This window comes from Onychomys torridus, chromosome 20, assembly GCF_903995425.1.
Source record: "Onychomys torridus chromosome 20, mOncTor1.1, whole genome shotgun sequence".
NCBI classification, from domain to species: Eukaryota; Metazoa; Chordata; class Mammalia; order Rodentia; family Cricetidae; genus Onychomys; species Onychomys torridus.
Window position 1 is genome coordinate 42400792 of NC_050462.1, and position 21571 is coordinate 42422362.

The window sequence follows — 21571 nt, forward strand, 5'->3', positions numbered from 1 at the left end:
TTTCAGGCCTTTTCCATTAGACCATCAACTTTATTATTATTATTATTATTATTATTATTATTATTATTATTATCATCATTATTTTTTTTCCAAGACTGGGTTTCTCTGTGTAGCTCTGGCTTTCCTGGAACTTGCTCTGTAGACCAGGCTGCCCTTGAACATGGAGAACGATCAACCTCTACCTCCTGAGTGCTGGGCTTAAAGGTGAGAGCTACCCACTGCCCAGCAGACCACCAGCATCTAGTTGTTCAGTTCATGATTAAGTGCTCCACGGAAACATCCCTCCGCTGTTGGTCTCCCCCATAACTGCTACAGCCCACCATCTGCTTTAACCTTCTAGCACTTAGAATCCTCTATCCATTCACTCTCACCTTCTTCACATCAGATACTGCTGAACTGCCTGAGCAAGATGACGCCTGTCCTATCCAAAGACTTTCCCTTCTAAAGAAATGAAAAGAAAGAGCTAACCTCCATTAGATGCCACAGGAGCCCCACATTTCTTCCTCAACTCCTCCCTGGTCCACTCACATCCCAACCACTCTGGCCATATTATCAGCACAGGAGAACATTTCCCAGTTTCACAAACAGGCTACTGCGTTTCTCTTCTTTGTTTTCTTTCCTTCCCTAGGTCCCTATAAAGGGTGCTGCTTCCTTATAATTCAGCCTGTCATTCAAACTACAACCACACTAGAGAGTACCCTGAAACATCCCAATGTAGATGTGAGTTCCTCTCCTGCTCAATTACTCTCAACCACATCTCTGCACTGGATTTTCTTCAAATATTTACTTACTTCATAATTTACTTGGGCGTTTATTATTTGTTTTCTCTCCAGCAATATAAGCTCTCCGAGGACAGGAACGGACTTTGTCCTTTTAATTTATTATGTCCCCAGTACTCAGAGGAGTCTGCGATGTGTGTTATTCATTCATTTTAGCTGTCACCAGATACAGTGCATCGGGCGGTATAAATTGTGTATTATAACACAAAACTTAGTGTATTTGGGAAGTTAAGAGCAACTGACTCATGCTCAACCATGAGAACACTGTGGAGCATAAGAGGGTTGGGCTAGAAGTCTGGGTCTTCTATATTTTAGCTTCTGTTTAAATCTATGCAGTTGAATCAAACATAAAGAACTTCTCCCATTGTGTTTATAGAGATACAAATATTGGTAGTATTGAAGATCACACTCTGTTCCTGACTATTCTGAGAAGTGCCTGTCAAAATTGTATGTCACACCTCAGTTTCTTGGCTTCATGTGGAGGGATAAGAAGTTATGCTACATAAGATTTTCACCCCCAAAATCTTAAGCAAGCTACCTAACCTGAGTTACTGTGAACTCCATTGCTCATCTCTAACAGTCAGGTTCATATAAATGCATGGTGCACTGATCTTATTTTCGGGGACAGGAGGTCCAAGGTGTTTATAATATTAAACTATACCAGATTTCCTACCTAACTGTTTACATTTCTCTTTTAATGTTACATTAAAATATTCTATGAATGCATATTCTTTTAGTAGATGCTTAATTTTATTTTTAAAGCTGCTCTTCGTCTTAGGAGATGGAACTTTGTGATCTGTCATGCCACAGTCAGGACGATACGCTGGAGAAGAAATGTGGGGAGAGAGCGATACTGATATAGACAACTAGAGTCCTTTCAAAGCATGTCACAAGATGCAGAGTTTTCAATCATTCCCAAAGCTCTGTTGGTTGTCTTACTTTGAGGTTCGAAAAATGGTTATGTGAGCTTGGCAGCTTATGAGACTGGCTTCCCAAGTGGCTGGCTTCCAGATGTAATCCATCCACGTTCTGCCTGTGGTTGTTGCCATTGGTTGGCAGTTGTCCCCTTAGGCAAAATGGAAAGAGGAATGAGTGTGGGTCCTGACACTCACTGGAACATTTAGGCAAATGGTGGTACTTTTAGACTCTTCCAATTAGTTTATTTCTAAGGAAAGTGGGCAGAAAATTCTGAGGATACAGTGTTCATACACATGCACTGCTTCCTGAGAAGGTGTCCTCTGTCAAAGTCTCACCCTCTATCCTGAAAAGGGTCACAGCTGTTAGTTACATCACACTGCTGTGATTGTATGACCTGCCTCAACAAGCCCATTGTAGGGCACCACCTCCAGGGGGTTTATGTTTTGGTGATTAACAGATTGAAAAGATAGGTATGAGACGCACAAATAAATATGTTTTTTTTTTAACAGCACCACAGATTGCTTCTATATTTCAGAATCCTTTAACAGCTCATTCTAATCTCGTCACTAACTGTTCTTGCCTCACCAAGCATTTACTGACAGAAATGGTCTCAGCACATTTAGAAAATAAATAAAAACTGCATTATGGAGTCAACGTCATTGTATTTCTGGTTCCATGCATGGCAGATCCATTATAGAGTGGTGTTTGCTGTATTTCTAATTAAAAACAGGAAAAGACGTGTCCAAAGCTTTCTCAACATCGTTTTTAATCTTCTGTTTCTGTTTGCACAGCTCACCATGTTAAAACGGGAACTTGCGAGGTGGTGGCCCTGCACAGATGCTGTAATAAGAACAAGATAGAAGAACGGTCCCAAACGGTCAAGTGCTCCTGCTTCCCTGGGCAGGTGGCAGGCACTACGCGAGCTGCTCCCTCTTGTGTGGATGGTGCGACCTCTTCCATTGCTCATACAACATAGTCAGGATTGGAACCCCCCTATAATGCTATCTACTGGAGTCACTCCCAAGGGGGCACACTATAAATCACATGGCAGAAAAGAAGTTATTTGGGGGCTTTTCTGTGGGTGCATAAATACCTCTAGCTAGAGTTAATCACATCTCACATAGTCCTGTTACAACAGCATTATAATGAGGTTCGAGTCAGTCAATGTGCTTCTGATAGTGAAATGTAGATTTCCTAGTAGATAGTAGATGCATAAATTACTTGGGAAATGCAAGATGGCTGTAGAGGGTTAAGTAATGTGTGTTCAAAAACCCTAGACAGAGTTTTTAAGAATTTTAAGAATTTCTCTTATTTTAAGAATAAGAGATGGGGACCTGATACAGTGACCCACAGCAGCTGCCTTATTCAACTCCCCTGTCTTTCTGTCTTTCCCTGAAGCTGGGCTCAGAGCATGCGCAGTCTGCCTCCTGGAGGAGGCACTGCCTAGCTAAATCCAGTAGTATACAGTTATCACCTGCATTAAGCCTTAAAACTTTTAAGTGCATTTGGTGCCAACATTTTTCTAGTGCTATGTCAGAGCAAGAAACCTGTCCTTACATCATAAAGCAATTTTGATGGGAACATTTTATTATTTTTATGAGGCAGAACTGGGTATAATGGTTGAATTAAACTTAGTAACCACATACTTAAAAAAAAAAAAAAGAATAAGAGAAAGAAAAAAGTCAACACCATGTACACAAGTGACTGGCTGCAGATAAAATCCACATAAAATGACTTCAGTGAAGATGGACGTAAATATTGGTTTCCTTGTTTGATACTTTGCATTATTATTGTAGATTATAAAGCTTTGTGTGAGGCTAGTAATTGTTACATCATAAACAGTAACTGTTTTATGTGACCTATTCTTTGTGAAGAAATTACAATTTATAATAAAGAGAAAGAGAAAAACATATTAAGTCTACATAAACTCTCCTGATTTTCAGCTTGCTCATGGGGTAGCAGTTTCATTGACTTTAAAATATTGATTCATCTGGGCATAGGTATAATTTATTATGTATTTATATAAATCAATGCAGGGCTTTTCAATATATTAGTCTCATGAAGTCTGTGTTTTCACTTGAAACATCCTCCAACATAGTAAGTAAAGTTATTACTTTCTGTTGAACATTTAGACATTTATTAATATTATAAATCCCACGTGTCCTTATTGTGGTAAAATAAAATTTTATATATAAGAAAACGTTCTTGAAAATACAAACCATATTAGTTAGATCAGTGAATTTTGTCCCATGGCAGTCCCGAATAGAAATATTGAGCTGATTTTTCTCTGTCCTTGTAGCATCCATAGTGGAACAGAAATGGTGGTGTCATATGCAGCCGTGTCTAGAGGGAGAGGAGTGTAAAGTTCTTCCCGATCGGAAAGGATGGAGCTGTTCCTCGGGAAATAAAGTGAAAACAACTAGGGTAAGTGGACAGCCAGCCTGGGATGGAGGAGATCTCTGAATTAGTGGAGAACAGGACATGTGCTGTGGTATCTGAAGGGGCGGTTGTAGATTGAGAGTATAGTTTTATATAATGTGAATTTCCCATTCATTCATTTATCCATAGCACATTTTTATTTCAGAATATCACCTTCTACCAAATACCATCCATCTCCATGTTTTCTGGTTAATGAACACTGTTTCTTCATAAGATAAGGCCAGCAACATGAACACCCCTTACCCCCAGCAGGATGCATTCTAAATGGCAGACAACTGGCCACAATCCCTATTCTTTAGCTGAAGAGTTATGGGAATAAATTCTGAAAAAGACTGAATAGTTTACATATGGCTCCATATCTGTTTACAACTTAGGTTATCCCTGTTTGTGAAAGTGATGATTGTTTAGATCTTCCTGAGCTTTGGACCATTAACTAGTTTTCTAAGGGTTAAGGGATGCAATCATTGCAACAGATAACAGAAAGGCAATCCAGAATCTCAGGATCAATGCAAAACAATGCTTAGGACAGGGATGCACTTCTGATCTCAAGAACTTCACTGGAAGATGGGAGAGGAGTGAGAAGTAATTTTATTTTTAATTTCTCCATTGACTACATGAATTTTTTTGGACTGGAAGAATTTAATTTCCATTTTAAATATAATTATATATAAGTAAAAGTTGTATATAATTATATATGATTAAAAGTATAATTAAAAGCTAAAGTTTTCTATTTTTCAATTTTCTTTGAAGGAAAGTTGGCAATTGACTATAGTTGGATAATAGAATAATAAAACAAAAAAATGGTATAAGTGTATTTTATAAAAAGCAACACCAAGCTAGATAATAATATTTATTTGACATGAAAGTTTTTTTTAAAAAAATATTCTGAGTATCTTCAAGTGATTATTCTATTGATGTCATCCCAACACATTCTACTCTGTCAGTTAATGTCATCAGTGCATTGATGCTAAATGTATACAGATGTGTCCATGTTATGAACAGCACAGATAAAAAATATACTTTGTTGTTTTGCCAGTTATTTTTTATTCTAATTTTTTGGCTAAATTTTGGGAAATATTTCCAAAAATATGCCAGGTACATGATCCATTAGAATAATTTTATTATTCAGTGGGCTAGTAAAAGTTCTAATTCATTCATTCTGATTTGTTAACATTTTGCCCATAGAAAATTTTCTTGTAAGGTATTTATTACCATGAAATTATTTTCCCCTCATGCTAGTAGAATTAAGATTAATAGGAATTTGCTAAATATTTGAGATTCTGAAACACATTGACAAGATAAGTGAATAAAAAAGGTGAGCTCTCTTGCTAGGCGGTGGTGGCGCACAACTTTAGTCCTAGCACTTGGGAGGCAGAGGCAGGCGGATCTTTGTGAGTTTCTAGGCCAGTCTGGTCTACAAAGCAAGTTCCAGGAAAGGTGCAAAGCAACACAGAGAAACCCTGTCTGGAACACCCCCTCCCAAAAAAAGGTGAGCTCTCTACAGCCATTCCATGTTTTCATTACTTCAGTGGACAAGGGCAAGCTGATATTTATTGGACCCATAAACATACACTGCATACTGAACAAGGCACTTTAAATACATTATCTAATTTACTCCACTTAATAGCTCCACAAAGATGATATTTTCATCTCCATTTTACTGATGAGTAAACCAATACTTCATAAAGTTAAGTGACTTCACAAGGTCATAATGGTAATTAATTGAGGGACCAAGATTCAGCCCCACAGCCTGATTCTCAAAATTGATCCCTTAATCTGTAACTATAACTTAATTTTAACATATGATTATTATATTCTTAAGTGATAATGATTAAATTTTCCTACAGTTCTTTTCATATAAGGTAGACCTTTAAGAATATATTTAACTTTCTGGATCATTGAAATGAAAAGGTCAAGATAATGCTGTTGAAATTCTCAAAAATTATTTTCTGCTTTCCCTGTTGGCCAAGTCTCAGTAATCCAAAATTAATACTGAACTTCACCTTCATAGAACTTACTCCAACATATAGAAACAAGACCTGAGAAAAGAATGGGTGGTTCTGGGCAGGAAAACCACATCTAAACCCGATAGCTTGCTTCAGTAGTGTGGTACTACATGTCACTGGACAACACTTTCTGACTTTCTTTCATTTATTCCCTGAGAAGAGCTGGCAATGGAGGACCTTAGAGAATGTATTGTCACCCATCATCAGGCTGAGGGTTGTGTTGCTGTCCTGGGATAAAAAAAAAAAAAAAAAAGCAAAACAAAAGTTGTAGCCAAGCGGGAAGCTCTTCAAAGACCAGGTCCCTGGTAGCTCTTGCTGTGTCTATTGGTAGCTACAAGTGGTGACCATAGACGGGTGGGAACAGACAGGAGCAGAAGCAAATGACCCTCTACTCTTCCCAGAACTGAGGCCAGCCTCAAGTTTCCCCTCTATGTATCCTTCTTCAGTTTCTCGTTCTCTCTCTCTCACTTCCCCTCTCCTCCTGCTGTATGTCTCTGCCGGGGACCAGCCTCAGCAGTTTCTGGGTCTGAAGGATGGGACACCTGGAAGGCACATTAACGACTCAGAGACAATGTTCATGCAGCTGACAGGTCACTTCGGGCTTCTGCAGTTGCTAAGTTTCTTTTGCTTCCCTGGCTTCTCTCTTAGCTTCTCTGACTTCTCATACTTTAGCTTCTGCTTTTGCCCTGGTGACCTCAGTTTGTTTGTTTGTTTTTTTTTTTTATCATAAGTAAGGGGGAACAGGAAGGAAAGGGGAAATCACCCAATACAAAGTGTTCTCATGATTCCAAAAATTATTCTTAGAAAATCACCAATATATTCTTCATCATCTTTTACTAAACACAGGAACTATTCCAGACTTAACACCAAAGCAAGCATAATCTATTTTTATTATTAATGATTATATAATCTTCTGAGCACTTGACCTAAAGGCTAGCAACATGCAATTCACAAAAAAGGTAAAAGTAAGAACAGTGGTCAATGTACCAGACAGTCATTTCCTTCTCACATAGCCTGCTCCAACCTCAAGACCCCTGCATCCACCTTAGCTCCTCCTCAGGACTCTGTAAACACTAAGCCCCATGACTGGTGGGCTACAATGACCTCGGACAAGAAATCTGTCCCTGCAAGTCAGCAACTTCTGTCCTATATCCAACAGTTCCAAGGAAAATCCAATCTAATTTACAGAGCTTCTATGAAAGGAAGCTCACTTTTCTTGGCAGCTCTTTACAATCTAGGAACCCAATAAAGCTTGTAGCAATCACTCCATCAATTGTCACATAACCTCCACACTCCTTCAGGAGGAATAAAAAGTATCTGAATTAAAGTTGCCATCTCCCTTTCTTGGTGGAGGCCACTATTTTCCTCCTATTCTAGGTTCCCACACTTTTAGCTTGTCATCCCATCTATATGTTACTCCATCCACAGTCTTCAGCCAATACTCCTTAGGGTCTCAAGTTTTACACAATGTCCTTGGAATATCCTCAAAAACTGAATTATTCATCATGGCCAATCTAAGTCCAGTGTGTTGATACACATCATACCATGTGCTATAGTTGACCACACATTTGGTACAGTTTATCCAAGCCTAAAAAGCTTCCTCAGGCTGCAGGTTCTTTCCCATGAACTACATAACTGCCTTAGCCCCAGCCTGAGTGATCATCTCTGTATAATTTCCTGTGAAATTTACTTCACTCCTTTCCTGCATCACAGAAATCACCATTGGTCTAAGAACACAGAACATGAAGATCAGATAGAAGAAAAAGACTAGTATTACAAGAAATATTTATATGGAGGAAGGCATGACATGTACATGTCATAAAGCATGACCTTGGGACACATGGGCACTTCTGAATTGGCCCTCTAGAGGCATGCTAAGCAGAAGATCCAGAGGGGAACACATGGAGGGCTGATGGTCCACTCAATCTTGGGTCCCCTTTCTCCAGTCTCTGCTGGCAGCATGTCAGCCATCTTATATGCCACCCCCAGCATGTCTCCCTCCCTGTCCTTCATCTTTCTTCTATGAATGCCCAAACTGCTTCCCCAGCTGTCAGACAAATGTCCACCTTCCCTTTTCCACAACTCAACTGCCACCCAGACTGCTTGGCCACCTCTGGGCTTCATATCCATCATCATGGCTCATCTGCCTCTATTGCTTCTTTCTCCATGTTACCAGCTCACCCTTCACTACTGAAAGAAGACAAGAAAAGACTACTCAAGAAATGCCTCACATTGAGTGGGATGTAACACCAGGGCAGGAAGCTCAGAGAGGTGTTTCTCGGCCAATTCAGTTAGTGATCCTAAGAAACAAGCTTATATAGCCCTGGTGTTTGGACCAAGCACAGTCATTGATGCTTAAGTTTTGAACCAATTGCAGCCTTGTCTATTAACATCAACCTTACTAGTCCCTCTGATAGGTCGATGGCTTAAGTCCTCCTCTGCAGGGTCATCTAGAGTTTCTGGAAACTTGTGAAAACACAAAGTCTGATAGAAAATTGTTTCAAACCATACTGACAGTGTCTCTAGTGTCAGAGAAACGATCTGTGGTTGTCATGTAGTTTTCTTAAAGCACTTGAGGGTTAATCCTACAGCTGGTACCTGTAGTGGCAGGAGAGAGGTCCAATTGGTTCTGTTGCTCAGGGAGGCTGGGGCAGCAAAAATGAGCCCAACAGCTGCAAATTATGGAGTTAGGTTGCTCCATGCCTCCATCATCTCTGCTGACTGGAAAAATGGACATCAGAAGCCAGGCTTACAGTAAGAATTTATGAACTTATTTTGAACACTATCAGTGACTTTAACAGTGTTTATCAGTGTTTAACATCTGCCCAGTGCCCAAAGGAGAGGTGAGTTCCCATCATCTGTCTTGGATTAATACAGTTGTAGGTGCTTAGACTGAATTGCTTCTAAGATCGCTAGTGATTCTGAGGCTTGGATTCTAATTCTAGAAAGAAAATACTAAGGGAAAATAGAGAATGACTTGAAAGAAGGAACTTTTTGATTTATCAAAGTAAATTACTTCTCCATTTTGTTTCTTATAAAAGAAACATTTTTATTCTCAATTGTTTTAAGTAAATATTTTAATTTTTCTTATATTTTAATAATTTAAAATTCTTTAACTGTATTTATATGTGTCTTTGTGTTGGTATGTGAACATAGATGCCTGAGAAGGCTAGAAGAGGACATCGGATCTCCTGGAGCTGGGGTTATAGGTGTAGGGTCACCCAAATTGGGTTCTGGTTATCTGTAGGAGACATGGATGCTCTTAACCACGGAGCTATCTCTCCTACCCCAAGAAAATAAAACTTGTAAAACATGGACATACTTAGATATTTTCAATTAACTGAATACTATGATAGTCTACCTGGCTAGTCAAAATTCACAAATATGAATATTGGTTGAATTCACAAAACAATTTGGTCAAATATTGCTATACTGCCACAAAAAGTCAAAGTTTTTAATGCCGTCAGCTCTGTCTTCCCCACTAAAATATTGTAAAAAAGAAAGGGAAGAAAGAAACATCCTTTAGATAGGTTGGGGCACAATAGTACTACCCAGGGAAAGAATGTTGGACAGAGGTGATTTCTTCCATGCATAAGTAGTTATAATATTGTTAAGAAGCGTAAGTCATTATTGTGTTCATTGCTACTGCTGTTCACTTGACAGTCTTGAATAAGGAAGCCGGGGCTGCCAGCATCCTATGAAGCCATTATCCCTGATTTGGCAGGTTCTGGATGCAAAAGGATGCCTAGAAGAGAAACTGGAAAAGCTTACAAAGTAGCTTGCAAGCTGCTATCAGCCCAAAGCTATCTATGTGTTTCAAAGACAAAATGTGATGGTCATATGGGATTTTTCACTGCAAGCAAAATGGCTGGAGAAATGATTAAAATTTTCAGTAATGTCCACCCTCCTTTATAATTGCCCATTTCCAATCTGGAATGCTCAGGCAAGTCTCACAGTGAAGGGAGAGCAGTCAGCCAAATCCAGCGGTGATGTGTGCGTGGCCTCAGCAGAGAGAAATGGCATCTTCCGGAACTGACTAGACATCAGGGCTGGCTGTGTTCATCTGACTAATTTGGAGCCTCATTGGCCTTACTACAAATGTGAATTATGCCTACTCCTACCTTTCTTACTTGGTTCAGGCAGCTTTGTTTTCGTTCCAACCTATTTTCTGTCCCAGAAAAAAGAGGGAAGACAAGGAACAGATACCCTTTTAGACAGCATCAAATTTTTGTTCTCAAACTTCTTTGGTCTCCAGAGCATAGAAGACATTAACATCTGTTTCCAAATCTTCTTTTTTTCTTTCTCATGCTAAAGGAGAAAAATTAGGAGCATCTATGACATGCAAAAGTATCTCCTGCAGTACCTTTAAGATTTAAGATAAAAAGAAAGGAAAAGTCATATGAGCCTTTTATTTTAAACTCACTTTCAAAGATAAATAGTGAGGAACTTTTTTTAGAGTCATTAATAAAAGAATAGTCTCTCCAGTGTAAAAGAGCACATAATTATATGCTAATTATACAATACAAAATAGCAGGGGGGAAAGGTGCTGCAGAGCTTGTAAGATATGAGAAAATATCTTTAACACTGTGGGGATCATCAGTAAAAAAACAGACTATGCTTCATTTCTTTGAATGTTTTGATATTTTTCTTCTCTGTAGAAGATCTAAGGCACTCATGGACTGCTTTAGAATTTCAATTTTTTAATCTGTTGATATGGACATCACGCTCCAAAAACACAGGGGTCAGTAGCTCTTAGGTCTGATTCTTATCTAAGGAAAACATGACAAAAACCTTACTTTATAAGTGGCTCTATGTTGTCATTAGAAATGTTCTCTTTGGGAATCATGTATCCAAAGTCTACCGACTTTTCCTATGGATAAGTTGCATTCTTGGGGCATAATTTGTACCTAATTAGAGTGCCTTTATCCTTATTCATATACTTAAAATAAATATCTTAAGTAGATAGCAATTCTGTATTATTTTAAATATTACTTTAAGCAAAATTGTTAAAAAAAAAAAAAAGCCAGGCAGTGGTGGCACATGCCTTTAGTCCCAGCACTCGGGAGGCAGAGGCAGGTGGATCTCTGTGAGTTTGAAGCCACAAGCCTGGTCTATAAAACGAGTTCCAGGAAAGGCACAAGGCTACACAGAGAAACTCTGTCTCAAAAAAACCAAAAAAACAAAAAAACAAAACAAACAAAAAAAACAAATGTTTTTTTTAAAAGGTGATACAGTGAGGTTGGGAATTTAGCTCAGTGGTAGAGCACTTGCCTAGCAAGCACAAGGCCCTGGGTTTGGTCCTCAGCTCTTAAAAAAAAAAAAAAAGTGATACAGTGAAAGTGAACAGATGTTAAGAATTCAGAGCATGTTATATAGTAACAATACTAGTAATTTAGACACAAAAGCAAATACAGCATTGACTTAGCTGTTACGGTGTACTCTATCAACTCTACTCAACTTAGTTAACTTAGCCAATCATACTAGACAATATAGACAACACAGGGATATCTGGAATAACCCTTGCCCACAAGTAGCATATGCACTTGAGACAGAGAAATGAATAGTTGGCAGCATTGTTGTTTTCTTTATCCCTGTGCAGCATCCTTGAGAGAGGGGACATTGGACTCAGTGGCATATAGTATCGAGACTAATGTTATTAAAATAATAGACTAGCAATGTCCTTGCTCTGGCTCTGTCATCTTCAAAGGCATGAAGATGTCAAACTAGATTCAGTGTCAAGCTCTCTGGCTGTATGTACCAAGGACATTTCTAACTTCCTTCACAGTTAAATTAATGTGACATTAATACATGGCTAACCTCAGAAGACAGAGAAGACCAGTTTTTAGAAGGGAAGAGGAAGGAAATCGCTGCTTGTGAGTTTTGCTGATCACAGCCTCAAGTTGCCCCTTCCAGATTAAGCTGGACTTTATATTGAGGCTCAGCGTTGATAGATCTAAACAGGGGGCATGGGTGCTGTGCCAGACCCAAGGCAAAGGGAGGACACAGCCTGAAGATTAAAGTTTACTTCATTACATGAAGATGACTCAGCTTGTATGCCCTTTTCATTCCCAATGCTCACTTCGCCTGGAAAATGTAAACACGCATTTAGAATAGTGTGGTCCTCTCTTGATCAGCCTGCTTTTATCCAGCACATCCTCATCCATTTGTCTTCATCCCTCTACCAGTCAGGGCCTAAATTGCACTCTAGTCTACAGCACAAAGGCAAATGACCTTTAGGGCTGTGGCTTATAAATTATATCACAGCACCTACAGTAAGATATATATCTTATCTTCTGACCCATTACACACAACACACACATACATTTGTATGTGCCAGACTGCAGTTAAAGTTGGATTCTGGTCTTTTGGTTGTCTTTCTTTCTTACCTTCTCATCTTTCTCCCCCCCCCCCACTTCTCTCCCTCTTTGCCTTCCTTCCTTCCAATATCAGCCTCATGGACTGATTTTTTATCATTTGCTGATAAGTTGTATTTTGCATCTTAGAAAGTACCACCTTGATATTTGATTGCCTCCTGAATCTTGCTCTGTGGAACTCGTGGAGATGCTAACTCCTTAATAAAGAGTTTTCAAACCAATCCAGTTCACACACTTTAATACCAGTTTTTCAATGTATTTTTGGGTAAACATTTCATTTACTTTTGAGATATAGATTTTATGGAAGCAAATACATATAGCAAATAAGTACTAATTCAAAAGCGCTGTATTGTTTACTGTTTTGAAGAGTTGTTCTAAGTTCCAAGTAAAGACATCAGTGAAACAAAACCAAAGAAATAAACATTTCTGCCCTCAGGGCCTGTGCTCTCCTAGGTTGTATTAGTTTTCTGTTGCTGCCACAAAAGTTAAAAGAAGTTTCAGTGACTTAATACAATGCCCGTTAATTATGTGTAGATTATACATCTAGGCAGGGGTGGCACAAAGTATCTGCTGTCTGGGTTTTGTGAAGGGAGAATTAAAGGGTGGGCATCACCTTTTCATGACAGGGCTGTGCTTCCTTGTGGTGAGTCTGGGGAGAACCCATTTCTAAGTTCCTTCAAGTTAGCCTACTGTGGTTCTTGAGGAGGGTAGGGCTGGAGTGTCTGTTCATAGAGCCTCCATCACTTCCATTAGGATGATGGTTTTTCTCATCACATCACCTCCCCAGTCTGAGAGATCAGTGGCCTGCCACGGCCTCCTCATGTCTGAACATCTCTGTCCTCTCCTGTGCCTCATCTTTCCTCTGCTTCCCTCCTTTGCTCTATCTCAACTGACTCCTCTGCCCATTGTCAAGTGCTTTTACAGGATGAAATAGTTACAACATCAGGGCCACCTAATGGGGGTAGTCTTCTCTGAAGTTTGGCTGCTCAGCAGCTCAGTTATATCTGCAAATATATAACCTCCACCACAGTACTTAAACTACTACTTCTTTGAGGAACCACAGGATAGGAAAGGCAATATGTCTGTCTGTCTGGGTGACAAAGATACAGAAGATGCTGCATATTACATGAAAGGCAACAAAAATGAAAAATTAGTGCAATAAATGGCACATTAGATGGTGGTGTTGGGTCACAGTGTGGAGAAGGTGGGAAAATGGAAAGTGCAGAGTAAATGTGTATATTTGATTGACAGTTTGAAGGTGAGTGGATGACCCACATGGCCATTTGGAGAGTAAGAGTTCTAAGATGATGGAAGGTCCCTGAGATGGCAGCTGCCCTGGGAAAACTCCATCCAAGGGGTAGCAGTGATACCTGTGTTGGGGATGGAGCAAGTGGTTAGGCTTGAAGTAAGACTTCAAGGTCAGAAAGGCATCTTAAGCATGTCACAGTTGGCTTACTCTTGCCTGGTAAACATGTAGAAAATGGGAGTTGTCATGAAGTGACATTGAAGGAATTGTGAAAAGAGTATCCTTTTTTCCTATCTGTTTTTCTTTAATACTCAAGAGTGTCTTTTTTTCTATCTGTTTTTCTTTAATACTCCATAATTCTAGGACATTTACCACAGTGGAAAATCTGGTATAATATGTTGAATTTGATATTTCTTTTTTTAATTTTTGTTTTTTAAAAAATAATTTTTATTTCATGTGCATTCATGTTTTTTTTCCTGGATGTATATCTGTGTAAAGATCTCCAATCCCCTTCAAACTGGAATTACTTGCAATTATGCCATACCATGTGGGTGCTGGGAATTGAACCTGGGTCCTCTGGAAGAGCAGCCAGTGCTCTTATCTGCTGAGCCATCTCTCCAGCCCCACATTTGATATTTCTTAAGAGTAGTTGAACATTTTTGCTATTATAATGAGAAAGGCAGACACTGAGTGAGTGAAATTCATGTTAAAGAAGCTAAAATTTCAAATGAGGAGGCAATTAGAAGCAAAACACTTAAGGAAGTTGGTAATCATGGTAATAACATTAGGTTTTTAATAAGGAGGTTCAGACAGAAATGGATTAATGTGTGTACAATTTTCACATCAATTAGACACTGTGTTCAAAGCAGGTAGGAACCCAGTTAGGTGCTCAGGTTACAGCATCAGCCAAAGGTACGTTTTGAATGTGGTGTTTAAAATTGGAGAGCTGCTTATTTCATAAACAATAATTTCGCAGGAGTAAGAGTGTCTGCCTTGGCATTTGCTTAAAGAGTCATTGGAAATTAGTGCAAACACTTCAGATAGTAGATCACCAGAGCTGTATTTCTCAAACTTGGCCTATATTTTCACAACTGAAATGAACAATGGGCAGTAATGAGTTCTTTGACGCTCCTAGAAGATGGAAACGATTCCATGCTATTTGAACCACTTGTATATTTGGGAATGTTACTCCAAAGAGTGTGCTTATGATCTCAAAGTTAATTGTGAGTATTCACACACTGTAATGTCATGTGGGTTGGGCATCATAGAATTCTGATGGAATTTCTTAGGCCATGGAGTACTTAGGCCCTGTGAACCATGTAGAGATGATCTCAGGTCTTTCTCTTATGTTATGGCCAAAGGCCAAAGTTCTGTCACATTAGTTAAAAAAACATTTTAGACTTAATATTTGCTGAAAGTAAATATACCTGGGGAATCAACACTTTTATCTGTTTTTGGCTATGTGGGGTTCCCTAAGGAAAGAAGCATAGGACTTCATGGGACCTGAAGAATAGATGTGTGGGAAAGGAAGTCAATTTCTGCAATTGTGTAACCTCTTGGTACCTGTCTGTGCTCCAGTGAAGAATCCTCCACCCATAACAGGCATCCTCCTTACACTCATTGCTCAGAAAAAAAACCAAGGAGATATGACACATGAAGAAGTGGGGAGCTGTTGGGGAGCAGAAGGTTCAGTGGGAGGGTAGATTAGAGGGCACTAGAGGGTGTATGTGTCCAAAATATCTTATATGTGAATGTATGGAGTTAGGAAACAATACATTGAAATTAGAAAATAATACATTTAAAAAAAGAAAATGATTAGAAAATGGAAAAAAGAAAATGATTAGATGGTTCTACTGAAGGGACCACACTTTGGAGACCTCAAGCTTTTATTTTTATGTTGGAGTACAAACTTCCTACTTAAAAACGTCTGCCTTTGTACAGATTACAGCATGGTATATATTCTACCAAAGCTCCTTCCTTCCTCACACCCTTTACAAATTGCACAGAGAGTTTAAAAGCACCGATGAATGAATTCCCATGCAACTCAAAATTCTTATTTTGGTGAGCAGGGTGATGAAGATTCAGTTAAGTAAAGTTGAAGGTATTTTTCCCCAATGAGCTTAGAATGCCTTGTGAATAATGACCAGGTGGTCCATGAAAGCACAGCTGTGCCCCAAATCCCTCATCTCTCTAGGAAGACAGACAATGGCAGTTCCCTGTTGGATGATCCACAACTTGTCAAATCTGTCTCTCAACCATGGAGTTGGGCAGAAGTGTGCCTTCCATGAAGGGAGGAGCTGGGCTTACTGTTAGAATGATCACACCTCAGCTGGGCATACACAGTAAAATTCCAGACCCTAATTTCTCACCCCAATAGGCAAGAAAAAGATTTATGTGTTGGATTTGTGGATATTAACCTCTAAGAATAGAAACACAAAAATAATGTGTTTTTGATCATTGGAAGATATAGCAAAGAAAGAAAATATTATTTGTGTGGTTATAAGGAATTGCAACCAAGACCATTGAATAACATATTCAGTATTAGCTCCTGATGAATGTACTGCTTTGGGTAATTTCTTACCTTTGGATGTCACCAATTTATAACTTGAATGATATGCAAAAATTCAGAGTTGACTAGATCAACAGTAATTAATACAGACAGTAAACAGCTTATGCAAAGGCTTGGAGGGATAGATCAAGTCTTAATTATGGAATTGAAACTTGTTCTCAGGGTGAGGTAATGTACGTGAAAGGAAGTGAGTGACTGGGAATTCCAGGGAGCAGAGTAGTAGCAACCAGAATCTGTGTTATGAGAAACTTAAATTTCTATGTGGGAGATTTGGATTTTATTCTCTAGGCACCAACGAGCTATGAGAGAGTCTTATGAGCTTAGGGAAGGAGAAAGGTCTAGCTTATAGTTTTATATATATATATATATATATATATATATATATATATATATATATATATATTCAGCTATAAGGGACCAGATGGAGGTACAAGATTATGGGCTTGAAGTTAGTAAGGAAAGTGGTGACATTGTGGGTGTACAGAGAGAAGGAGCAGAATCAAGAGGATTTGATGATTAAAATGAATAAAGGATGTGAGTAAAAGAAAAATTCCAGACTCATCTGTTTCTCACTTACTTGTCTCTGGGTGATTATTTGGTGACAGTCATTGACAGAGACCCAAGAAGAGAAATCTAGTTGATAGTGTGATGTCCAAGAGATAAAAACAGACATTGGGGAGCCATTATTCCATGGATTGTATTGAAACAATTCACCAGTAAAGCTTTCCCAGGAAGAGTATTTCAACCAAGACTCTCAAAGACACTTAACAGGTGATGTGGAATAAGTTAAGTGTAGACATTGGGACCAACTGTGATGTCATTCAAGGAAGCTGTTTGCCAAATTGTTTCCATAGTATCTAGTAAGTAAACCAAGTATTACTCTGTTGTGTGAATATTTAACTGAATTATTTTACCTTTATGCTTGGTTTTATATTTCCATAAGAGAAAAGCTTACTCTGTGAAACAAATAGATTTCTAAATTAAGCTGTTTTCATATTTACAAACTATTTTACAAATAAACAGGAAAAGTGAATAAATGCAGTCTGAAATACACATTGACAATATTTAAATTTTCTATCGTCATTGTATGTGTGTATTGTATCATCATATATATGAGATACAGAGAGTTAAAAAGGAGGAGGAAAGATAAAGGTGAGAGATTATGTATATAGAAATATGAAAAATTGGGGCCACAGTAATAACTATAAGTTGAAAACAAAGAATCTCTTCAATGCCTAAGAACATCAAATATTATACACATTTGTCAATATTCTAAACTCACACAGCAGTTAAATCTTAAAATAATGTGCAGTACAGGAAAATCTGACCTTTGGTGAAGTATGGTACACAATATAAAATTCAAATTTCTGAATATTTGGATTAAAACACAAATATCAAAATTGTTGTAGTTTCTAGAAAGTTAGGAAATAGGACTTGTTGTAATGGTTAACTTTTTAGAGATACAGATGATTTACCTGTTGACATACTTGCTTCTATTAAGCATGGCTGTTGACATGCCATAACGTATGATGAGATTCACCCAAAGTCAATAAAGGTTTGCTTGGTCAAGCACCTGCTTGCTCTTGGCGTTTTCACCTCGGCTTCTATTGCTGAGTCTTTTCTGGTGACAAACATATTATACTCTTACTTTTCTTTTCCACTTTCTTCCTCATCTTGTTAATAGAAATCTGACATTTTAGAAGAGAAGGTGTGTGTGTGTGTGTGTGTGTGTGTGTGTGTGTGTGTGTGTATGAGAGAGAGAGAGAGAGAGAGAGAGAGAGAGACAGAGAGAGAGAGAGATACAGAGAGAGAGACAGAGACAGAGAGACAGACAGACAGAGAGACAGACAGACAGGGACAGAGAAAGACAGAGAGACACACACAGAGAGACAGAAAAAGAGAGGTAGGAGGAGGAGAAGAGATTCATTTCTCAAAGGATGGTTGCAAATTACTGATTGCAACCCCTGCTTCAGGTGTCTTCTTTAAAGCATTCTGGACTTGAGAAGACTGATTATGGGAGACCTGGTTTGGTCAGGCTGGTTTGGGGTGTTGGTTTGCTCAGCCTGGTCCTAGGACTCTTATGGATGTGGTACTTCTGTTCTACCTTGAAAGAAATAAAATTGAGTATTCTTGAAAGACACTTTGTCTCACAGTCAGAGAAATCTGCATGGGTATCATGATAAGAAATCTCCATTTCCCAGCTTCAGTTACAACATGGGATCAATTTGTGAGATTACTAAAGGTCTGGTCAGACTGTCAAACATTCTCTGTGATTAAATTTCACAGATGAACTTGTTGAAAGCGCAGCCTGAATGCATAATATTGATGTGAACCACATACATAAGTCATTTGCCTCCAGATTGTAGCTTTAGGCTTTCTTAGATGAGTTATGAGGAAATGTGCTTAAGAATAAAGTTTGATAACAGTTACTAATGATAACTTTTAACATACTCCGTTTTTACCTCTGTTAATGGTCTAAGGAGATCCTATCCAGTGACATGGTACCACATTACTAATTTATAATATGGGTAAGGATAAATATTGAGAATATGAAAAATGTGTTTACACACATGAGGTAAAAGAAATCCTACATCATGACAGAATTATCTTCAATAGCAATAGTATAATAATGAGGATTTATCCATCCTAAACATACAGCAAATATAGAGAAAATGAGACACTTTCAAAGTGTACCCAATAATTGTTCATTTTCCATTTCACTGAGCATGGCCACTGGAAGTTTGCAGTGTTGTAATCCTGACAGCCATTCCCCCATGTTCTTTGCACAGTGGTTCTCTCAGCCTTACCTCAACAATTGTTCTTCCACTTTGTCTCATGACAAATACATTATATGTGTAACCCTTCCAGGGCATTGCCGCTAGAACTTTGCTATGGAGAGCTTGTTAAATTAGTGAATAAGCCCCATGTTTATTCACAGTTAAATGCATGTCCCTCCTGAACTGCCTTATGGACATGCTCTGTTTTTCATTCCCTCTTCTGTGACTGTACATCTTGTGCTTTGGAATAGACATACTCAATTTTTCAGAGACACTAGCTCATTTACATCTTTTAGTATAGCACAGGAGATTCATATCCAAATCCAGGAGGATGAATTAATCACTGTTTACAAATGCACGTGTTGGTTTCTTCTTTGCATGTTTTACAAGCAGGATGAACATAGAAGAGAGAACTCTTGCAGATTTCATGATAAAGAATTTCAAGAGGTGTTGGTGTTGATGCTCAGTCCTACAAAGTTTTTGTTTATTCATCAACTTATAAAGTAAAAATGCATGTTCAGAAAGTCAAGTCTGATGGCTAATTATAATTGTGTCAAGTTGGCTGGTCTACAGTGACCAAATGTTTAATTACACATTACATGTTTCCTGTGAGGGTGTATTTTTATTTTATTTATTTATTTATTTATTTATTTATTTATTTATTTTTAATTTTTTTGGTTTTTCGAGCCAGGGTTTCTCTGTGTAGCTTTGCGCCTTTCCTGGAACTCACTTGGTAGCCCAGGCTGGCCTCAAACTCACAGAGATCCGCCTGGCTCTGCCTCCCGAGTGCTGGTATTAAAGGTGTGCACCACCACCACCCAGCCTTTATATTTATTTCTAATAATTATTTTTCCTAGTCCTATCACAGTATCCCCACTCTCTTTCCCTCCTTTCTTCGAAGTTCCTCCCCCTAACCTCCCCTCTTCCCCCACATCCTCTCCTCCTCCTTTGTTTTCAGAAAAGGTCAGGCCTTCTATGTATATCAACCAGCCATGATATATTAAGATGGTGGAATGTTTTTACTAAATGCATAATAAGTGATTATAATAGTGACTCCATTGTAGACAGTCATATATCAATACTTTTTCGTTAGTTATTTTGAGTTGGAATTTCTGTGAATTCTAGAATTTTCTAATGCAGTGTGTTAGATTCTTTCCCCTGGGTTTTGTGATATTGTCCTTTATTTTCAAGTTGTTATGATAGAGAATAAGTAGACTTTTTTCATTTGCTAAGACATTTTTGAATGCCTACTTGATGTCAGGATCCGTGCTAAATCTTGGGGATAAATTACTTAAGCAAGACAAAGTCTTTATGTGGGAATTGCTCTCAGTGGTGTTCTAACAAGTTACACTCTGAAGTAGATTAGGCTGAACAGCAAATGGAAGAAAAATAGCTTTTTGAATCTCTATAGTTAAAACAAACAAGATTTGGTCACTGTCAGCCATCATCATAGGTAGCTTTTGGTTTCCAGGGGCAATTCTTCTTATTCTACAACCAAGGCTGAGGGGTATATATAACTGGGCATATTATTTGTTACTGTGGTTGGAGGACTAAAAAAAAAAAAAAAATCAGGAGTGATCAGCCCTGAAGCAACCAACCTACCCTTAGCTTTTGGTCTGAAGGTTTAGAGAAGTCTCCTATTAGAGAAGATTCAATATGCTGAGTCCTTTTTATTGTTCATGCTATGAGTCTAGACAGATATATAAGGCCAAACATCAGTTTTTCTGTAGTGTCACAGGAGACCCTTCCTATGGCCCTAACAGTCCTCTGTGTTGTGTTAATTGCTTTTTCCTCTCATATGTCTGGCAGACACTGGTCTTTTTTCCCCATTTTTTTTCTTTTCCCAGAGTGCCATCTACTTGGCATCATACAATATGTAGCCATTTCGGTTTGGCTTCCTTTAGCTATTTGCATGCAGTCAAGTTTATAGCATGCCTTTCATAGCTTGATACTGCCTTTCTGCTTAGCCTGGATGACATTCTACTTTCTGGATGAAGTTATTTATCATATCCTTTCCAAAGGAAAACTTGGCTGTGTCCAGAATTTGAAAACTATTCATAAACCCGCTATAAAAATCCTTGGTTTACATGTCTTCATGAAGAGATGGTTTTATGTATTTTCAGGTAACTAGCAAGAAGCAGAATTGCTAGGTCATATGGTGAGGATGTCCTTATCTTTGCTACACTGTATTCCAGAGGAGCAGTCCCATTTTGCTTCCCCACCAGCAATCAATGCAAGTTCTTGGGGCTGCACATCCTTGCCAGCACTGTTGCCAGCATGCTGGATATTGCCCATTCTAAGAAGTGTGTACACTCGAAGCTTTTATGTATTCCTTCTTTACAGGTGCAGCTTACATGTCTCTTACTGCCTCTATAAGATGTCAGATGCATTGGAAAGGGAAGTCTTTGAGAATGTACAAAGGAAACAATTTATTTAAAAATTATCTCACATGATCTTTTCCAA

General features: G+C 38.5%; 1 protein-coding gene across 3 annotated transcripts in view; it reads left to right on the top strand.

Annotated features, from left to right (window-relative positions):
- The window catches only part of Tafa2 (TAFA chemokine like family member 2), a 442456-nt gene that overhangs the window by 401658 nt on the left and 19227 nt on the right, over positions 1–21571 (top strand). For all 3 annotated transcript variants that reach the window (XM_036170015.1, XM_036170014.1, XM_036170016.1), the window contains 2 exons: positions 2489–2641; positions 3997–4121. In XM_036170015.1, coding sequence (XP_036025908.1) covers positions 2489–2641; positions 3997–4121 — 278 coding nt within the window. The remainder of the gene's footprint in view (positions 1–2488; positions 2642–3996; positions 4122–21571) is intronic.